This window comes from Trematomus bernacchii, unplaced genomic scaffold, assembly GCF_902827165.1.
Source record: "Trematomus bernacchii unplaced genomic scaffold, fTreBer1.1, whole genome shotgun sequence".
Classification (NCBI taxonomy): Eukaryota; Metazoa; Chordata; class Actinopteri; order Perciformes; family Nototheniidae; genus Trematomus; species Trematomus bernacchii.
The window spans coordinates 16,439,175-16,458,457 of NW_022988043.1; the positions used below are offsets into that span (position 1 = coordinate 16,439,175).

Below are 19,283 nucleotides of genomic sequence, written 5' to 3' on the forward strand. Positions count from 1 at the left end.
AGCGCTGAACACACACGGCTCTTATTAAAACAGCGCTTTCTCACCGGAGTACTTTTCCCCGTCATTCTTAAAGTACCGATACTCATGAAACGGAGGAATCGTAACGTTTTTAACGGCAGGGTATCGCGGTACCTTTCAAGTATCGGTACACCGTGCAACACTATTCTGCACTATCATTTATATCAACCATCAGGCGTGAATAGTACATCTTGTCAATGGAAAAAGAAAATAGCACCAGTATAATCAATATTTAACCTGAGATTCGACTGACCAGAGAACACATAAAGGATCATGAGATCTCGGCATTGCACATAAAACAAATAGCATCATTAAAATCAACATTTGCCTGATGAAAGAAAACAAATCCCATCACAGTTCAGTTTTGTGCATTCATCTTCAAGAAGATTGAATCCAAACGGGCCCTTTCACAGCGTAGGATATCACCTGCTAAACTGAACACTCTCTCGCTTGGCACGCTGCTTCCCTGAACACAAAAGGCACTTGGTTGCTAGGGATGCTCCGATCGATCGGTCACCGATCGAGATCTGCCGATACTCACTCTCTACCGATCGAGATCTGCCGATACTCACTCTCTACCGATCAATGCTCTCTAAACATGCCGATCACGAGAGCCGATCGCATGACGTAAAATACATGACACTTTTCTCTGTGCGCAGCAAAACAAGCTCGCCAAAATGGCTTCACCGGTCTGGCATTATTTTAAGGTGTCCGAAAAAGACAGTAAAATAGCGGTATGCAACGTGTGTGTGAAGCAGAAATCCTGCAGCTCCACCCGCTGTGACGGACCTGTGAGCGGAGCGAAACACACAAGAGTTAGACCTAACACACTTAGCTATTTTATCTACCTCTGGAACAAGCTAAACTAGTTATACATATATTTATTCTTCACTGTCGGGTCACTCATTACTGGATCAGTGAGCTGCAGGAGATACTGACAGGCTGTCAGGAGAGAGAGAGGGGGAGAGAGGAAAAGAGAGCGCTTCCGCTAATTTCTCCCGTGGTATTATCCAAAGTGAATGTAAACTTGAATAATGTACATCATTTGAATGTAATAATTATATTTTGGTTTAGGTCAAAATATAATATTTGTAAACCTGAAGAGTCAGTGCCAGTGCCTCACCAGCCATGAACCTCACTGCAGAAGCTTATATATAGACATCTAAGTTTTTTGTGCCCCACCACTTTTGTACATATAAAAACGCCACTGATAATGTGACATATTTTGCTTAATATTTGGAGTACAAAAACAATCCTGATATCATTAGAAAGCTAGGAATCTCCTTTTTCCAAAAGTGTATACAACTCAAAATGTGTCTTCGGGTCAATGCGACTGATTTCGATGGAGCAGGTCACATATACTCAGTAATAATAATAATGTAATAATAAAAAAGAATATCCAATTACGAAATAGAAAACCGAATAGTAGGGCAACGACCGAATATTCGGATATTTGGGTACAGCCCTAGTGTGTTTACAAGAAATCTCCTAGGGGCATATTTGATGACTAAAAATGATTGGGTAAAATATTAGTTTCGATTGAATATCATTGACGTCTTACCTCCAGCACAACGCCAACAGCCTCTTCGAACATTGGCAGGACCTCCATGTTGCCCTCCTGCTCCATCAGACGGGCCTGGCAGATCCAGTATTTGGCAAACTTCTTGGACACAGCCGGCAGCCGTGAGAGGACCCCCTTCACCTGCTCCGGAGGGCAGCCCTGTGGACGAGAGGGGCATATCAGAAAAAGGTTAACCTATAAGAAATTAAGCCATATCCTACTTTATAAAGAAATAAAGTAAAGGGGTTTGAGGCTGTTTAACAGTCATCAGCCCTCTGTATAATAATAGCAGGTCTTTAGCCCGCCAAAAATGTTGGCTGTGAATGGCTTGCTTTTAAACAAGGCCGGACAAAGTAGTCCTTTTTTTTTTTTTTTTAATCCACCCCCACTTTAACATCTATTTTTAATAATTTCTCATAGAGCCTCATTCAAAGCCCATCAAACTAAGTCCATGCATATTTCCACCACCACATAACTTCCATGGGAATGTGCAGTGGGAGATTACATCGCCATTAAAGAAGGCCATGGAAACCAAAGAGAAGGAAATTCCTGCGCCGTGTACCTTTGCGAGCAATATGATGCAGTCAGCCAGGGATCTGTCCACGGCAGAGATGAGGGAATGGGCCTCGTCTTCCTCATTCATGGGGCCCCAGAAAGGCTGGTGCATGGCGACAGTGAGTCTGACCGCAGGTTTCACCGGCATCGGGGGACGCTTGTAGGAAATGCCCTTAGCTTCCCGCCATTCCTGCAGCTTTTTCCTTTAAATCAAACAATAGGGTAGGGTTAGATAACACATTTCATACTTCATTGGAAAGCACATAAAACAAGGGAAGAGGAATGACAGAAGTCCAAGGACAAATTAGGGGAAACTGGACTTTTACAAATTTAAAGGAACAGATCAGCCTTTTATGAAAATCATCTCCTTGTATAACTTGCTTAAGCATGCTGAGTCTGCTTTTATCTAGTTTCCGACTTCTATTTGACAAAACATAATAATATATATAGTTGTCAGGGGATACTTTCATATTGATGTGGATCAGTCATATTTTTGAGCGGCCTGTTGATGCTGTCAGATTGGTGTTGTGTCCACAGGATCGATTGACATCATAGTGTATGTGCATTTCAACACTATCATTCAAATAAGAATTATCACTAGCTCAGATTGGGTCGGGACATGGAAACATTAATGGGGATATCTTTAATCTTCCCATACCAGTTGATCTGAAATTGATCTCATCCCAAATTGATATTTTGATCTTTCTTTAGCTGTATTTGGCAGCCAAAAGTCATTCCCATGATAAAAATACATCATGTTAGTCATGTTTGTAACATCCAGAGAATTGTGACTAAAAAGTCTCTGTCCACTTGGGGTGGGCGGATCGATCCCAAAATATCGATACTTCCGATATTACGTTACGTTTCAAAATATCGATACTAGAGCCAATAGGATCGATACTTTTATACTTTTTTTCCCCCTCTCCTCTACTCGTCAATTTCATCAAAAACTATGTGCAGACGAACACAAGTATATGCGCTCTTATCTTCTCTCTCCACTGCTGTCCTCCTCTCCTCGAGGCTTGCGCACACGCAGCGTGCTCCTTGTCTGAACGCCGATTATCAAGCTGACTGACAGCAGCCAGCAGGGCAGGACAGCAGCAGCCAGCGACTCGCGAGTGCGACACACACACGCGCATGATGGCTGAGAGAAAGAGGAGCGTTGTGTGGAGCTATTTCACAACTGTCAATGAAAACTTAGCGAACTGTGATGTGTTTATTTGTTTATAAAAACTGTCCTGTCTTTAATCATGAAAATGAATTCAGATTTAGTCTATGATGCATTCAGCTCAAAAATCATGTCATGCAGCTCTCCCCTATATGAAAGTACATAAGAAGCTTTTAATTTTAAAAAGTATCAGTATCGGCAATACAGGCCCTGAAATACTTGGTATCGGACCAAATCCAGATTTTGTGGCATCGCCCACCCCTACTGTCCACCCACGCAGATGTTATCACTTGGGAAACAAAGAAAGTACACGCCCTGAGATGTAATCGGACAAACCGTTTGCTATATTTCTGTAAAAAGCTGTTGATTATGTTGTCAACACATATTCTACTTCCAGTCTTCACCCTTTGTTTTAATGTTTTATTATTTATTCCTTTATTGTGTTTTCTCAGATTATTTTTGCCTGGTGTGACATAAGGTAATGACAAAAAATGTAATCCCTGAATTACAAGAAAAGAGAATGTTTAATCGAACACTCAGGTTTAGCCCCGATGTAGTAAAAGTCTAACAGTACCCAGCTAACTGTACAAGTCATTGTTAAAATGCAGCCAAAAGGCCATTATCATCAAACGCAGTTAGTAGGATTTACAAAAAAAAGAGGTTTAACATAAGCACAGATTCAAGGGAAAGCTACTCTACATGAAGCAGGGCAAAACACCAAACAGGCATAGCTAGTTTTAAAACAAGGGGGGGTGACTTGAGATTTACTTACACCCACTGGTGAGCACTTGTTGAACAGGAGCCTTCAGTGAGGGTTGAGTTTACTAAACACAACCGACACATTATTTTCACTCCTCACTAAATGAACCTTTCCATTTGAGTAACACACATGAAGAACTGGGGTATTGCAGCCCTCCTGCCGCGAGAAAATATCAAAGTCATGAGCCATACTCTCACTGTCAACTACAGTATGGTAGTTTCATGATATAGATTTACAGGTCAGGTAGATTTACAGGTCATCGTACTATCCTACTTACATTCGTTCCTCCTGGGCAGCAGTCAGTTTTTTTCCCTCCGTCTGGGGAATGACCCTGACCGGGAACTTTGGAGTCTTCGTGAGTGTGGCCTGACTGGTGTGGCTGATGGTCCTACCAGCCCGTGGCACTGTCTGGGACACCACTGGAGCGCTTGTTCTTTTAAAACCTGCTTGTGGTGGAGGGGCATTTGCTGAAATGTGTCCCTTCTTATCATCTGTCTTTTTGCATGTCTTAGATTTCACTGCCAGCTCAGCCACAGCAGCTCTTGTAACCCCTATGACTGTAGGGGGGACGACTTTGCATTGTTGGCCCTTTCTTTGCCCCGTCTGTTTTGTGGACGTGACTGTAGGTTGACCACTCGATTTAACAGATTTTGACATCCCTACTCTCCCTTCTGGTCTAATAGCTGCGTATTTGGAGGAGGTGGACACTGATTTCAGTCCACATGACAGCTGAGTCTTATAAGATGGCGGTTTACCCAAAAGTGGTTTAGAGTTAGTCATGTTCTGATTTTGTACTCGAATCCCAGCTCTTGTTCTCTCTGTGTTATTTAGAGCAGTGGTAGGTAGTGTTCTCCTCTGAGCTAGGTCAGACCTCTGGGAAACAGAAACTGATGACGAGGTGCTGGATCTCACCTTGTTAGCAACAGAAGCTGTGGTGGCGGTGTTCGTATGAGCGGCTGTTGAAGAGGTGTGTGTTAAGTTCTGACTGTTTCTTGGCTGAATCACTGTAGGAATGAGTCCAGTTTTTGTTTTGACCATAGGGCCAAGACTCACCCTGACGCTGTTTGTCTTCATTTGACATGACCAGGTAGCATTCGAGCTGCCGCCAAATTTGCTGTTTGATTTTGTTACAGCTGTACTCTCTGAGTTTTTGGCTGAAGACGGTTTTCTGGTGTTTGGCTGCTTTTTGAGGTGGCTGGCTGCGATAAGGTTGAATTTGGAGGACACTGCGTTGTACGTTGTTGTCAGCACAGGGTTTTGTTTAGGTTTTGCCTGTGCAACGCCAGAGGTTGCAGATTGGCGATTGGTATTCTGTCGTACAGTCAGGATTTTGCCTTTTACATTCACGTTGTTTGCGATACCAAATGCACCTTTGGCCGGATGTTTTGCAGATTGAGTGTTTTGAGTTTTTGTACTTTCATATCTTAATCTGTCAGCAGGAGCCTTGTTCTCTTTTCCATTAACAACCTGTAAAACAACAAAATGAATAGAAAAAACAATAGTGAGGCATGGATGATAGCCAAGTCAGCCCCAAATATTCAAATAATTTAATTTAATTTAAAAGAGGCAAATAAGGGTTTGATTCTGTTGGAATAAGTGGGGTTGCAATTTCACCAACAAGGTAAAGTCAGCCACAAATAAAGGTTCAAATCATTGATTTTAATTTAAACGAGGCAAATAAGGGTTTGGATTATTATGGGATGAGTAGTTGGAATTTCCCCAACAAGTTAAATAAACAATCTCCTACACTCACCTGTGTAGACATGATAGGAATCTTAACTTGACAGCCATCTCGGAGGTATGGCCTGTGAAGTCAAATTTAGTTCATCATGTATCAAAGAAATAAAAATAACATTTTAACAATGAATACATTGTTAGTCTTGCACTGTTGTTTCTCTTACTTAGGGTTGGGCTGTTTCAGCTTTCCTTTTCCTGCCAAGTATTCCATCAGCTTCTGCTTACGCAGCTCTGTGAGAAAACAAATTACACAGGAATTCAGCATTGGTCTCGTTCCATTATACTCAACCTCTACATTTATTCCATATTAAATATGCATGTGTAGTGTTTGAACCAAAAATATGAAGGCCACATACTGTAGCATTAAATATATATGTCTGCATACATAAGAATAATGTATGTCTTGAAATTATCGGTATGCCCACTAATGTTAGAAATGTATGTGTTTATATTTTTTTTAATATATTGGGATCTCAGTGACTCTACCTGTAAAGACCTGTGTGAACTTTAACTTTCACCAAACGTGCAAAATAGGAACTGAGTAGGCACTTGCTGCCATCTGGCTGCAGGTCGGTAATAATAAACCTAAATGTTCACTCTAGTGAAATATCTACATTTTCTGCAGCATACTAAAGCTTAAACAATTGGTTAATTTATTTGATTAGCTGAACATCAGATACCTAGTTTACAATCTGATTATAACATATTGAACAGAGGATTTATATAGAAAAGAATGAGAACAATAATCTATGATACAAAATAACATTATTTTTCTCTGAAAATCACTAAATCCAGCCTAACTATAAGCAGCGTTGCCCTTTATTTGCACTAACAACCCATTTTTTTATTTAGTCAAATGATGTTACATGTTCCTTTTATTTTAGGCACTATTACATGCCTGTGCATTTCTTACAGACACACTAGTCTTATAATTTAATCACGATTCGATCACGGGGGGGGGGGTTGCTTTTTACGGCAGGCCACAATATGCACCCCTTGCTATCTTAAAAGGGTCACATACATGAAACTCGCTCCATTTATTGGTACTAGTCCTACAACTATACCCTCAAATATGCATGAGGGTGGGATTAATAGAAACATCTTTTTTGGGGGGGTGCATTTTACGGCAGGCCTGGTTGCCACGATATGCACCCCCTTGCTATCTCTGACAATAAACGTGTCACATACATGAAACTTGCTCCATTTATTGGTACTAGTCCTACAACTATACCCTAAAAAATGCTTGCGGGTGGGATTAATATAAACATATTTTTTGGGGGGGTGCATTTTACGGCAGGCCTGGTTCCCACGATATGAACCCCTTGCTATCTCTGACAATAAACGTGTCACATAAATGAAACTTGCTCCATTTATTGGTACTAGTTAGGGCTGTGCAATTAAATCGTATTTTAATCGCAATTACGATTTTGGCCTGCCACAATTACGAAAACAACATAATCGAAAAAAAATATTATTTTGCTTTGCTAGGTTGTGACAGTGCACTGCAACATATTTGATCTAATTAATTTGTCTCATTTATCTTATTTATATATGTTTAGTAGCTTGTGGAAGTGCGCTCCAAAATATTTGTTGATCTTGTTTATTGGAATTTATTATTTTGATATTATTTATTTAAATGTATCATTTATTGGTTTTTCAGTTGAATTATACGTTCAGGGTAATCAACAGTTAAAAAAGATACTGTTCAAATTATTATTTGTATTTGTTTTAAAGTTCAATAAATGGATTTTTTCAAAGTCAATGAATAATCGTATTTAATAATCGTGATATCAATTATTGACCCAAATAATCGTGATTATGATTTTTGCCATAATCGCAGTGCTTGAGGGTGGGATTAATAGATGCATCTTTTTGGGGGGGGGTGCATTTTACGGCGGGGGTGCATAATTCGGCACAACTCAAGCATTTTTGGTTTCAATATGTATTGTGTGCTATACTGATAATAACGACACACTCTATCTTACTCTCACGTACTTTACTTGTAATGTTCCACAAGATACAATGCAACATCCTAGCCGTGCTAACTTCAGAACTGACGCTCATGCCTGGTCCCTCGGCTCATGTCGTCCCCTCGGGCTACCTGTGCGTCAACAAATAATGTCCCCCTGACCAACGTATATTGCAACACCCCAACCATCAAAATACGAAGCGAAAAGTTTAACCACAAGAATCAAGACTATATGAGCTACCACTAAACGACTCAGTCTGAAAATTACCCTGGACGTTTACTTTTAGTTTTAAGCATCGTTTTGAGGTGTAAACGTTTCATTTTAAAATGCGCATAATTTGGCACAACACCGGTTTGTAATTCTTTTTACCAAATCACGTACGTAATAAAACGCAATGCATACTTATAGCACCTTAACGTATATGGCTTTGTTTATCATTATATGTAACACAAGTGCAGTATCATCTTAAATCCATATTACTACCCTAACGCTACGCATTTGATCTTCAACAAGACTAATGTAAAGCCTCAAATGACACATATGCAGGGCCACCAAACTATCACCATGAGGTTCATTTATTTAGCTGGACAAGGAAATGTTTGCTCGCTTACATGCTAAGACAACACTAAGCTAATGTTTGCTACAAACACTACCATGGGTTAGCTTACACAGGGCAGCTAACCCTAACACACTTAATTAGCTCACAATGCTAACCTTTTCTGGAAGGTATCGATACGGTCTCTCCTTCTTCCATTTCTATCAGACTCCTCAGCAGATTTGATAGGAAAATGGCTCGTTGGACGTGTGTAGTTGTGAATGTACGTTATAGCAAAAATGCTCAGTAACGTCTCTGGTTAAATTAACGTTAGCTTCATAACAACTGAGCTCGCGGATCCAGGTTTGAAACTGCCGCAACTGAACGCCTACTCTTCTCTGATTGGACGATTTGAAATTTGAAATAAGTACCACGCATGTGCATAACCCCAGCGCTGATTGGAGCAGAAAATGTAAACAAAAAGTACAATGTAGAATATACCAGAAATACCCTGTTTAAATTAAACTCTTGCAGTAAAACAGTGTAATTTATTATTGGATTATAACTGTTGAAGCATTCATGCGATCATCACAGCACTTGGTACAGGTGGATCTTATTTTAAGTAGATTAAGTGGCAGATAAGAAGAAAAAAGTAGCATAAAATGGAAACAGTAGGCTACATTTGTTTATAATAGTTAATATCATAGACTATATATATGGTTAATATATAATACAAAATGCGTATATCTACTGATGCATCGGTTTTTAATCAGGGAAAACGCCGTTAGACGTATTAAGGTTGTTTACTGTATACAAAATAATCAAAGTTAATGTTACAAAACAGGAAATAAAAATACTAAAGTTAAGTAGGCTACCTTAATTTTTTTTAATATACAGGAGTCTCTTGCCAAATATCGAAGATGCCATTTGTGATATGAATGAGAGGAGACTACAACCCAAAATCAGCTTAGAATTACTGCATTGGAATTGAACTACAGCTGATGTCTGTTGTGAATGCCTTTATCATAAACCAAACACTGATTGAACATATAAAACACACATTCTAATAAGTTATAAGGCTTTATTAAATATTTCACAGTACACAATTTAAATACTTGTTAGTTACCATTCTTTCAAATAAATACACATTTTGAAATGGTGCATAAATAATAAATAATTAGATAAAAAAGCATTAACAGTGCATCATGTTAATCAGCAAAATAAATACATAGGGTGTTCACCAGATAGCACAATAATGCCACCTTCTGGTGAAACATGACTTTTGTCAGTACACTAAGCTTTTCACTTTGTGTACTTGGTACATACAGTAAAGAGACTTTCTAAAAATCATTGCTTTTTTTAAATCAAAAAGTGCAGTGTAATTTACACTATCCACATTTTCCTCTTAAGAGGGTCAATCTAGACTGCCAGTTTCTTTGGTAGGTTTTTAACTCTGACGTTCAACATTTCCTTGGATGTCACCAATGTTGAAGGAGCGGTAGCGTTTGGCGGTCTCCTGGCACATTTGCACCGGCTTGTTGTTTTGCTCTGCTGTGCTGATGTACCAGTCGGGTTGAGCGACAGACATGAGGGTGCTGATGTTTACCCCGGTGTCCTTTTTGTAGAAGAGAAATCGCACCATGGCGCTGTCTGAGCTGATGTTCGACAGACTGTCATCCAATGGCTGAGGTGTGAAAAGATAGAAGAATGTCAGAAGGTTGACTATCACTTCAGACAAAATTACTAGCTCAAAAAGTAAATTCATGTACAAATGTGCTGCTTTTCTTTCAGGTGTTTGCAATCCAGGCCATATTGGAACTATTTCCCATTATTATTACAAAGGGAGTAATCTTTATGTGAGATTTATGTAATAATTCATGAGTTTTACCTCCAGATGCAAGGTTGGACTGTCACCATCCTTACGGCATGACAGGTACAGACTTTGCCCCCTGATGCCCAGAGCCACAGTTCTGCCCTCAATGGTGGATGCAGGGTGCAAAAAGGTCGACATGTTCAGGAAAACTGAGGAGAGAACACAAGATACAGGTTCACTTTGATGAAAGCGGAACAACCATGTCACCTTCTGTCATGCAGGAGGAACATGTACAGCAGCAATAAGACAAGGCATCAAGCAGGTTAATGATTTATACATTTAAAGTTAACATTTGTATACAATAAAATCAGTTACACCAGTCTAGTGAAACTGCTGCTTAATATTTCTAATACATTTCAAAGGGAAGTGGGTAATGGTTCTCCACCTTGTGACCTCCTTTTAAAGGCTTAAAGTAAGATGATTAGTTAGGAACACTATCTCTATATATAAAATAGAGAAGGATAATCTTACTTTCCAATCAAACTGTCACAAGTAATCACCTTTTCTGGGTTCATTGCCTCCCTGCAGCGTCACTGCATGGAGCTCCATGCTGTTTTCGACCATAACTAAGCTCCTCTTCTCGCCGTCGGTTATGTTTTGAGGTTCTTCGCCCGTCCGTGTGATCTGAGCTGGTGGAGCAGAGGCACGCTCGAACACAATTTTCTCTGTGGGGAAGGAAAAGTTACACACTTGATTAGTTATGTTGCTGTTGTGATCTCATTGTGAAGGAGAAATAACTGCCAGAGAGTTGTTATTTTCCTGTTTTAAAAAGACATTAATGAATAATGTACTGCTGCTTAGCATACATTATATAATACAGTATGCATGTACAGACTTTAAATACAGCTATAGATAAACTCAGTGTTGGATGTCCTACTATTATAAGTGAGTTAAAAGAGCAAATAAATGAAAAAAAAGTCTGTATGGATGTAGGTGTTCAAGTTATTTAAAAATGATAAACATTGTGTGTAAAGGCCAACAAGATGTCAGATGTTCACTCCATGAATGGATTAGATGACAGCATTTCTGTTTTTATATATACAGATTCACTGTGGGTAGCGCACATTTAAACCTCTATGCTAACAGAGAAAAAAAGCCCACACATTTTGTTAAGGGATACCGTGAAATAAAGCCAGTTTTATTACCTTCCACTATGCTATCCATGATGAAGTTGAGCAGGTTTTCATCTCTGAATTCAGTGCTCAGCGTTGATTCTGAGCCCTTCATCCTCTCCATGGCGATGATGAGGTTGACCACTTTCCTCATTGTCAGGGGATGATGGGTAATCTCAAAGTCCAGCCCCGACTGCACATCGGAGCTCCACATCTGGCTCATGTTGCATTTCATCTCGAATTCCATATTTTTTTCTGATTGAAGATCAGGAGGACAGAGAGATGTTTAAATGTCACTCAATCACACCGCATAATCAACATGTTTACATTACATTACATGTTTACAGCTTCATTTTGCCAGTTTTATCTAATATTATTCTGTATCTTAAATTTGATTATATACCCATTCACTTCCTTGTTTAGCTACAGTACACCTATATAAACACTTTTGCTGTTTTAGCAGTTTGTTACACTAGGTATTTTAAAGAGAGTATCAAAGAAACCAAAGCAAATATCCTGTTTAAAATCTTCTCAAGATTGAAAGAGAAAAATATGCCAAGAAAAGCCATTTACCTGTTAAGGTCAATATAGAAGTTGTTTTTAGTATATGGTTAAGATCCCAGCAGTTGCCTGTTGTTGGTGTTCTGTCTGTCTGTGGTGATCTGCATGGCTTTATACACTGTCGAGGTAATTTCCCCTCCGCATAAGGAAGTGGGATGGTCTTTCTATGCGCTCACTGTGACATGTGTGATGAAATACTGTACTTGCACACCTTCTGCTCAGGCTTAGTGTGATTGTGACACACACACACACACATTGAGCTATAAGCTTGATAACACTATTGCACATGTTGAATAAGGAATCAGAGTGGTAATACAGCCTACTTTCTAACATTTAGTACATAATTGAATGCAGTAATAACAAGTGTGTTGTCTATTAAAGAATATTTTTATGTTTAAATTCTGGAAAACAAACATCTCACCAGCTAACCCCCCTACCATGTTTTATTCAAATAATTTTCATTGAAGTTTACTGCATGTTTTTTTAGATTGTAAATTGGACTCAAACACCAATGAATCACATTGAATAAAAAAGATGAATGAAGTACACCTGAGTAGAACTGCCAAACATGCAACATCTAAAGCTTGAAAAACAGATTCAACAATAAAATAGAGTTATCATGGGTTCACATTCATTCAAAATACATCTTGGTGTTTTTTCTCAATCAAATTACACACAAGACTCAAAAACAAATCTTTTCCTTTTATAAACAATATTTGTATTTAATACGCACATAAAATCTGAAGGAATAATTGACGGAAAATTCACCAACAGTCACTGACTACAGCATCATGACCCTGCTCCATCACAGGTCACAGGGTCCTCAGGTAATCTAATATGAATGTGCCATCTGATAATAATTAGTGTAGAAGATTTAAAGTTTGGGGACAATGCTGGAAATATGAAGTAGAACCTGGATATTGCTACTTATGGACAGTATTCCTTTACACCTAGTTAAATAGTGTCAAGTCTTATTGTGTGATCTTCTGCTAAAATCGCAGGTTAATTTATGTACAATATGCTTGTTTGTTTGTACAAATTTGCAAGTTTCTGATGAATAAATAAATAAATAGTAGTCTAAGCCTACAAATTGTATTTATGTTACAGGCAGCACTTACATTTCTTTGTATAATTTTGTGAAGTGACTCAGTATTGTTTTTCTTGCTGGTTTGTCCGTACAAATAAACAAAATGTTAAAATGGTTAAAATGCTGGATTGTTGTATTACTTAGGAATTGCCAGTTGGTATCATTCTTCTCATCTAACTAAGGATATTTCCAAAAATCAATTATCCGACCAACCAAAACATCTTGCTCCAAAGTGTTAAAGATGACGATAAATCAGTAAAGGTTTGTGGTAATTGTGTGTCATTAGTGTGTGGCCAGTGGGTTTTCATGTTTAAACAATATGAACGTCTTTGAGCAGGGTTTTGTGGTCCTTTCCATGTGAACAAATATTCCACCAGCCATAGTAGACTTGCTTATTGTTTAGAATTACATAACAGCGGCTCAATCTCACATTTCATCACTTCCCTGTTGTGATGCAAGGGGAAGCTGCGTCACCCACGCAGGCCCGGTTCCAGAACAAAATGACTCAGGGTGCATCTGAGATTAGAGAGGGTGCAGTGGTAAAAGAAGATTTCTTTTGAAATATTGAAGTTAAAAGCATCAATCTGGTGCACTTTGAGAGCAAAATGAAGAGATCTATGGATCTATGTGCTCTTTGCTTGATTCATGCCTTCCCAGTCCCTTTTCACGTACAAGAGCATGGCGCCAGTTGTTGTAGCCAGTTGTGGTGAAGGCATCTGACTTACTTGAACCGAAATGTCTACATGCATAGCAGAAGATGGCATCTTTTTTACATGAATATTCCAGCCAATCTCTGTTTTGAAACCATGAGCTGCAAAATGAGCGCCTTACTAGGGCTGCTCGATTATGGCAACAATCATAATCTCGATTATTTGGGTCAATAATTGATATCACGATTATTAAAAACGATTATCCATTTACTTTCAAAAAATGTGAACAGTATGTTTTTAACAGTTGATTACCCTGAACTTTAAGTATAATTCAACTGAAAAACCAATAAAAAAAGTAATAATAATAATAAAAAAATAATAGTTTTATTTCGATTACGTAGTTTTCATAATCGTTGCAAGCCATAATCGTAATTGCGATTAAAATACGATTAATTGAGCAGCCCTACGCCTTACCCCACTGTACAGGCGAGTTGGGTACTTTTTTTAATATACCTGCAGGCTCTGTTTTGCCGAGGTCATCCGAGGGGTGGCGGTGTTTGGGGCAACGAAGACGGCTGCGGCTGCTCCGCCTCCGTGGGCGAGGCGGGAGTACGTTAGTGTCCACGACAGTGGCCGCGGGTAACGTAATGTCCCCATGATCTGAAGTGTTATTACCTGCAGTAGATGCAGTGTTACTGCTGGCGATAAGGGCTGGTTGTTTTAACCATTTTCTGATGTCCATCATTGACTGCTGTGTAAGCACCTTGCAGATGACGAACGCGCAGCGGCACAGGTCACGCGCACCTGACATAATAACGTTATTTACCGTTTAAATTGACCAAATAAATGCAGCAGACAATGTTATTTAACCACAATTACAATTGATTTTATTTCAACTATATTCTTCTTCTTATTATCATTATTACTACTATTATTATTATTGTTATTATATATGTAATATTTTTCACTTTTAATCTTTTTTTTTTCACTTTTAATTTTTCAAATGAGGGTGCATAACGACTCAACTGAGAGTGCAATGCACCCTTATGCACCCCCGTAGAACCGGGCCTGCACCCACGGCTCCCAGCCTGGATTCAACCCGAGTGAACCCTGGAGGAGTGAAATAGTTATATCAAATACTGAGTGTATATGAAAACTACAGTCAAGTCCAAGCCAAACCAATTTTTGTTTAAGCGCCCAAGGTGTCTTTCAAAGTGTGTCTGGTCCGAACTCACTCTGCCGAGATAAGTTACAAAGTATGTTTTTCCAAAGTAGCACAGCCTTCTGTCCTTTAGTTTTTGTTTAGCTGCTCCATCGCTGTTGATCCATGTCTGAGCTAACTTTAACGTCTCTTCTATCCTTCTTTGACACTTCAATCAATAAATTGTCAATTGTCATCATTCAAAAATCATCAACAACCTGTTACTCTCCTTCACCAACACTGTGGCCGCCAAAGGATAGTCATACAATTACACGCTACTAGCTAGCTACATTCTTTAAAGAAAAGTGCAGTAGAGTATAGGCGTAATAACAAACCTCATTCCACCAAGTGTGAAGAGTATCATTGTTCTCAAGATTGTATATGTTGTGTACGCTAAAACATTTTTCATGAATTATACACTATTAAAAGTTGTGGTGACAAAATTGGCAATTTCAACAATCTTCGTGCTAAGCGCTAATTGGCTAAGCTTCCAAATGTATTTCTAATCTGCTGCTACAAGCTCTCACAAAAAAACCTGTAGTTTATTTGAATATTTATTCCATTAAGATACTTTTTTTTTTATCTGTTCATTTTAAACGTTTCTTTTACATCGTGATTTGTAAGTCTTATTTAAAACACGGAAAAGGTGCATCAGGTTCAGAACAAACGCTGGTGCCCATTTTTTAACACAGCTTCACAATTTGCTTCAAAGTTTGAGTTAATAATTGCCCCAAGTTATTTGTAAGATTGCACAAATTCCACTGTCTTGATGCATGAGAATTCCTATGTGATCATGTCTTTGGTTTTACATATAGGTTAAGTTGTAGATAGGATGTCAAACAACCACTTTGCCTTCTGGACAATGATGAATGGAGTCCAGAGCTTACCCTTTCTCTTCATAGTAAAACTTACTGTTAAGTTTAAGACATTGGGGGAACAGAAGAAAGCTGGGAAATTTATTTTTTAATTGAGGAAAAGTAGTGGAAAGATTGGATTTGTCTGGAGTTGTGTGTGTGTGTGTGTGTTTTAACCACAGTGTCATGTTGTTGCTCTTACGCTGTGTGAATCACTCCTATATTGCTGCTGACTAATGATCTAACTGGAGTTGCCAGCGGAAAATAAGCAGAAGTAGAAATGACTTTTTTAAATATAAAAATATGCTAAACTACAAGAATTAGCCAACAATTTAGCAGATTTGCTGCTGTGGAAAAACTTGATAATCCACATCAACTAATGCACTCTGTCAGCATTGAGTGGATATTTAAAAAATGGATCATCCCACTTGAGAAAACGATATATTGCTAATAAAAATGTTGCCTAAAGAAAACAATTAAATAGGGAAACCTAATACTTTGTTATATCCATAGTTTTAATTCTTTCATATCACTTGTTCATGAGGATGAGTAACATCCGGAAGAACCAGTTTTACGGATACATTTCCCAGTGATTCCCAGTGATGTAAGAGCTTAGATTTGGGATTACTCAAGTGAAGAAAAGTTAACGCATTTCCGTAAAACGGCGTAATCTCAGTTCCTTGTCCACCCCCAGCCCACATGTGTGTAAATTACAAACCAGCCGCAACCTGCAGCAATAAACAAACAGTGGATGTTTCATCACCATGGGCCATTATTGTTACTCTCTGGTTTAACTGGCTTTCATGTGAGTAAAGTACTGCTACCAACAATTGTACACACCAATGAGTAAAGAGAAAGGAAAAAGGCTAGTATTCTTTGTCATATCAAGCAGGGGAAAGTTAAAAAAAATGACGATTATATATCTCAAATTAGTTGTTTAAAATTATATTAAGCTTATCAATAACAAGACAGAAACTTATGGAGGCCTGAAACTGGATACAACAATTAATAATACATAAAGTTCAATTAGAATACAGATTCTTTAAATACTGAAGATTTCTTTTTTATGTTGGAATTAGTATAACAAGTGTATAAGTCCTCAGAGGAAATGAAATCCATCACAAAGGTCCATAGAGAAATATAACTCAAGTTTATTAATCACTTTCTTCATCATCAAAACTCATTAAGACAGAAATTATAAAACAGTATTTACATCTTGTTTCTCTGTTGTTGTTTTTTTTAAGTTAAAGCATGCCAGAGAGAATGAAGGACACTACGATAATTTCCCCCTAAACACCAGTCGCTCCATTCACTCTGTTCCCAAATTCAGATCATGACAAATACAAAAAAGAAGATTGTTGTTAACCACAATTACTGACACTGTTCTGAGGTAAAAAAAAAAGATGAAAGAAAATAGATCCACAGGCTTTCACACATATCAACAAACACACATCATTAACCACAACCAATTACAATTTAAAACAGGCACAATCTTAGCCACAAAAATCTACAAAATGAATACAAAGTCGTGAGAACTGGGAGTGTTTGTCAAAAATAATTCAGGAATGAAATCAAAGTACAGTCGTTCAAAGATAGTAAAGGCAACAGAACGGTGAGCCACAGAGATGCTTAAGCTTCTTGCTTTTGTGCTGACAAAACATTTAAAAAACAAACCGAAGAGCCGTGTCATGTTAAGGAGTCAGTATGGAAGTGATTATGAAAGCCTGGTCAGTAACATTATTGCGACAGGAACTATTAGACAGCAACTTTGGCACATTTTTGGCTTTTTGGGGAAAATACTGCTTTCCTTGCTAAAGTGCTTTCATTTTTAGATCACAGAACAGTTCGGGCTTTCCAGTCCCAAAATTGGGGAATTTAAAACATTCTAAGTCAGAGCCGGGCATTCAGAAGAAACTCCACATGGTTGAAATAAACATCAGTACCTTTCAAAATAAAGTGTGTTTTTGTCAAGTAGATTTTGCTTGTATGTCTATATGATAAAAGGGGGCTATTTTGTATTTATATAGCAATAAATGCCTTTAGTGCCCCATTTGTGACCTCAGCTGCCATACATTTCTAAATGGTTGTCAAAAAGTTTTCCCTTAAAAAACCTAAAAGGAAAAGGCTCAACTTCTTGTTTTGACGTGTCAATAAGCAGGTTTCTTTAAAGGTATTATCATGAGCTCATAGGCAGTCTGCCCGATATTATGCAATGTTTCCCTAAGGAGAAACCCATCTTTAAATATTTCCACAGGGCGCACCAGAAACTATCACACCCATATAGTGAGTGGAAGTGTTGGATTAACACCTTGGCTTGGTGCCAGGCAAGCATTTTTAAAGATTAACAAGAGAGACAATGATCATTTTCAAGATCACAACAAATATATTTTGGGATAAATTGTACAGATTATATCTGGATAACAGATTAATCCCAACAGATGTTGACCCTTTATAAAATATAAGCTTTAGTGATATATATTCATAGGTAAGCACGCCCTCTGACCTTTAAACTGAGTTTTAGTATCTAGTCTAACAGACATAGAGTTGTCAGGGGTGAAAGTAATACTAGATAATAATAAACCAAATTTGACTATTTGACTTAATTATTTAAAATTGTACATGGCTTTTCCTTATTCAATCAATACGAACTAAACATAAGACACACCAACAAAAAGATCATGAGGTCACAAAATAGTTGACTAGTTAAAAAGCACAACTAATTTGAATACTACAATCATTAGTGCATAGAAAAGGGGCATTTTGGCTATTGCTCTTATTCATATTTAATAACAGAATGTAATTGTTGCCCTCTTTGCCAACTGGGTTGAATTTAACCAATAATGTCGCTAAAAATCCAGTCTGCTGTGAATTTAGTGTTGCCGAACTCCACATTGAAATATAAGGCTAATTGTGAACATTTTCCACTTAAAATAAAAATAAATTGGACAGTACCTTTCTGTATTAGAGGATAAGGTCAACTGGACACCACACTAAAACTGAAGTCCATAACAGATTTCCGAGTTAAGGTTAAATAATCTGCTTGTGTCTTATTCAAACTAATGTTCCTGACAAAGTCAATATCTGCTCAAATAAATGGTTGGCATGAGCCCAGGACAGCAACGACCCACAATGCACCATAAAACAACTTGTCTAATTATTCTTCATAAAGCTGCTCGTGTCTTTAGCAGAAAGTCGTCTAAAACACATGACATTAAGACAAAGTTCAACTATCATGGCTACTTCCGGAAACTGGCTGCCTTCTTCAAATTCTATACATGTGTTCGTTTGAAAGGTCAAATCTTTAGATATCATTTATATAAGGTGGTTTCAGAAAAATATGTCTTGTGTGGTGCATCAGCAGAGTAGCCTGAAATGTACTGACTCAAATTACAGTAAGTTACTTTTCTTGGTCTTTTTTTAAAACACTTGTGACATAAACTACCCTAAATGAGAAAACCTGAAAAAAAGGAAGGCAATTCATTTGAAAACATAATTAGATTCCTCCTTTTGTGTCAGGGTTTTTGTTTCAGATCCACACTGAAAATGATATTGTCATCTGCAGAAGAGGAAGAGAGAACAAATGAAAAGATAACCTCATAGTTCAGTACAATCACTCAATTTCACATCATTTTTTGATTTAG

The 19,283-nt window shown here is 38.1% G+C and overlaps 2 protein-coding genes across 2 annotated transcripts in view; both read right to left on the bottom strand.

Annotated features, from left to right (window-relative positions):
* The window catches only part of ckap2l (cytoskeleton associated protein 2-like), a 35,197-nt gene extending 26,513 nt beyond the window's left edge, over positions 1-8,684 (bottom strand). Inside the window, exons 1-6 of the mRNA XM_034118730.1 lie at positions 8,484-8,684; positions 5,964-6,030; positions 5,816-5,867; positions 4,340-5,529; positions 2,142-2,337; positions 1,580-1,738 (exon numbers count right to left, since the gene is read on the bottom strand). Of these exons, the coding sequence (XP_033974621.1) occupies positions 1,580-1,738; positions 2,142-2,337; positions 4,340-5,529; positions 5,816-5,867; positions 5,964-6,030; positions 8,484-8,523 (1,704 nt within the window). The 5' untranslated portion in view covers positions 8,524-8,684. The remainder of the gene's footprint in view (positions 1-1,579; positions 1,739-2,141; positions 2,338-4,339; positions 5,530-5,815; positions 5,868-5,963; positions 6,031-8,483) is intronic.
* A 704-nt stretch (positions 8,685-9,388) lies between these two features.
* Positions 9,389-11,938, bottom strand: LOC117473213 (interleukin-1 beta-like). Its single transcript, XM_034118731.1, has 5 exons — positions 11,863-11,938; positions 11,323-11,544; positions 10,678-10,842; positions 10,193-10,326; positions 9,389-9,988 (listed from the first exon to the last, which is right to left on the bottom strand). The coding sequence occupies exons 2-5, from the start codon at positions 11,534-11,536 to the stop codon at positions 9,752-9,754; spliced, it is 750 nt and encodes a 249-aa protein (XP_033974622.1). The 5' UTR covers positions 11,537-11,544; positions 11,863-11,938; the 3' UTR covers positions 9,389-9,751.
* Positions 11,939-19,283: the final 7,345 nt, after the last annotated feature.

Excerpts from the sequence above, each read along its gene's own strand:
- LOC117473213 (XM_034118731.1), bottom strand. The coding sequence starts at position 11,536 with ATGGAATTCGAGATGAAATGCAACATGAGCCAGATGTGGAGCTCCGAT. Across the intron at positions 10,327-10,677 it reads AGGCAATGAACCCAGAAAAG|TTTTCCTGAACATGTCGACC; the intron begins GTGATTACTTGT and ends TTCTCTCCTCAG. Across the intron at positions 9,989-10,192 it reads GTCCAACCTTGCATCTGGAG|CCATTGGATGACAGTCTGTC; the intron begins GTAAAACTCATG and ends TTCACACCTCAG.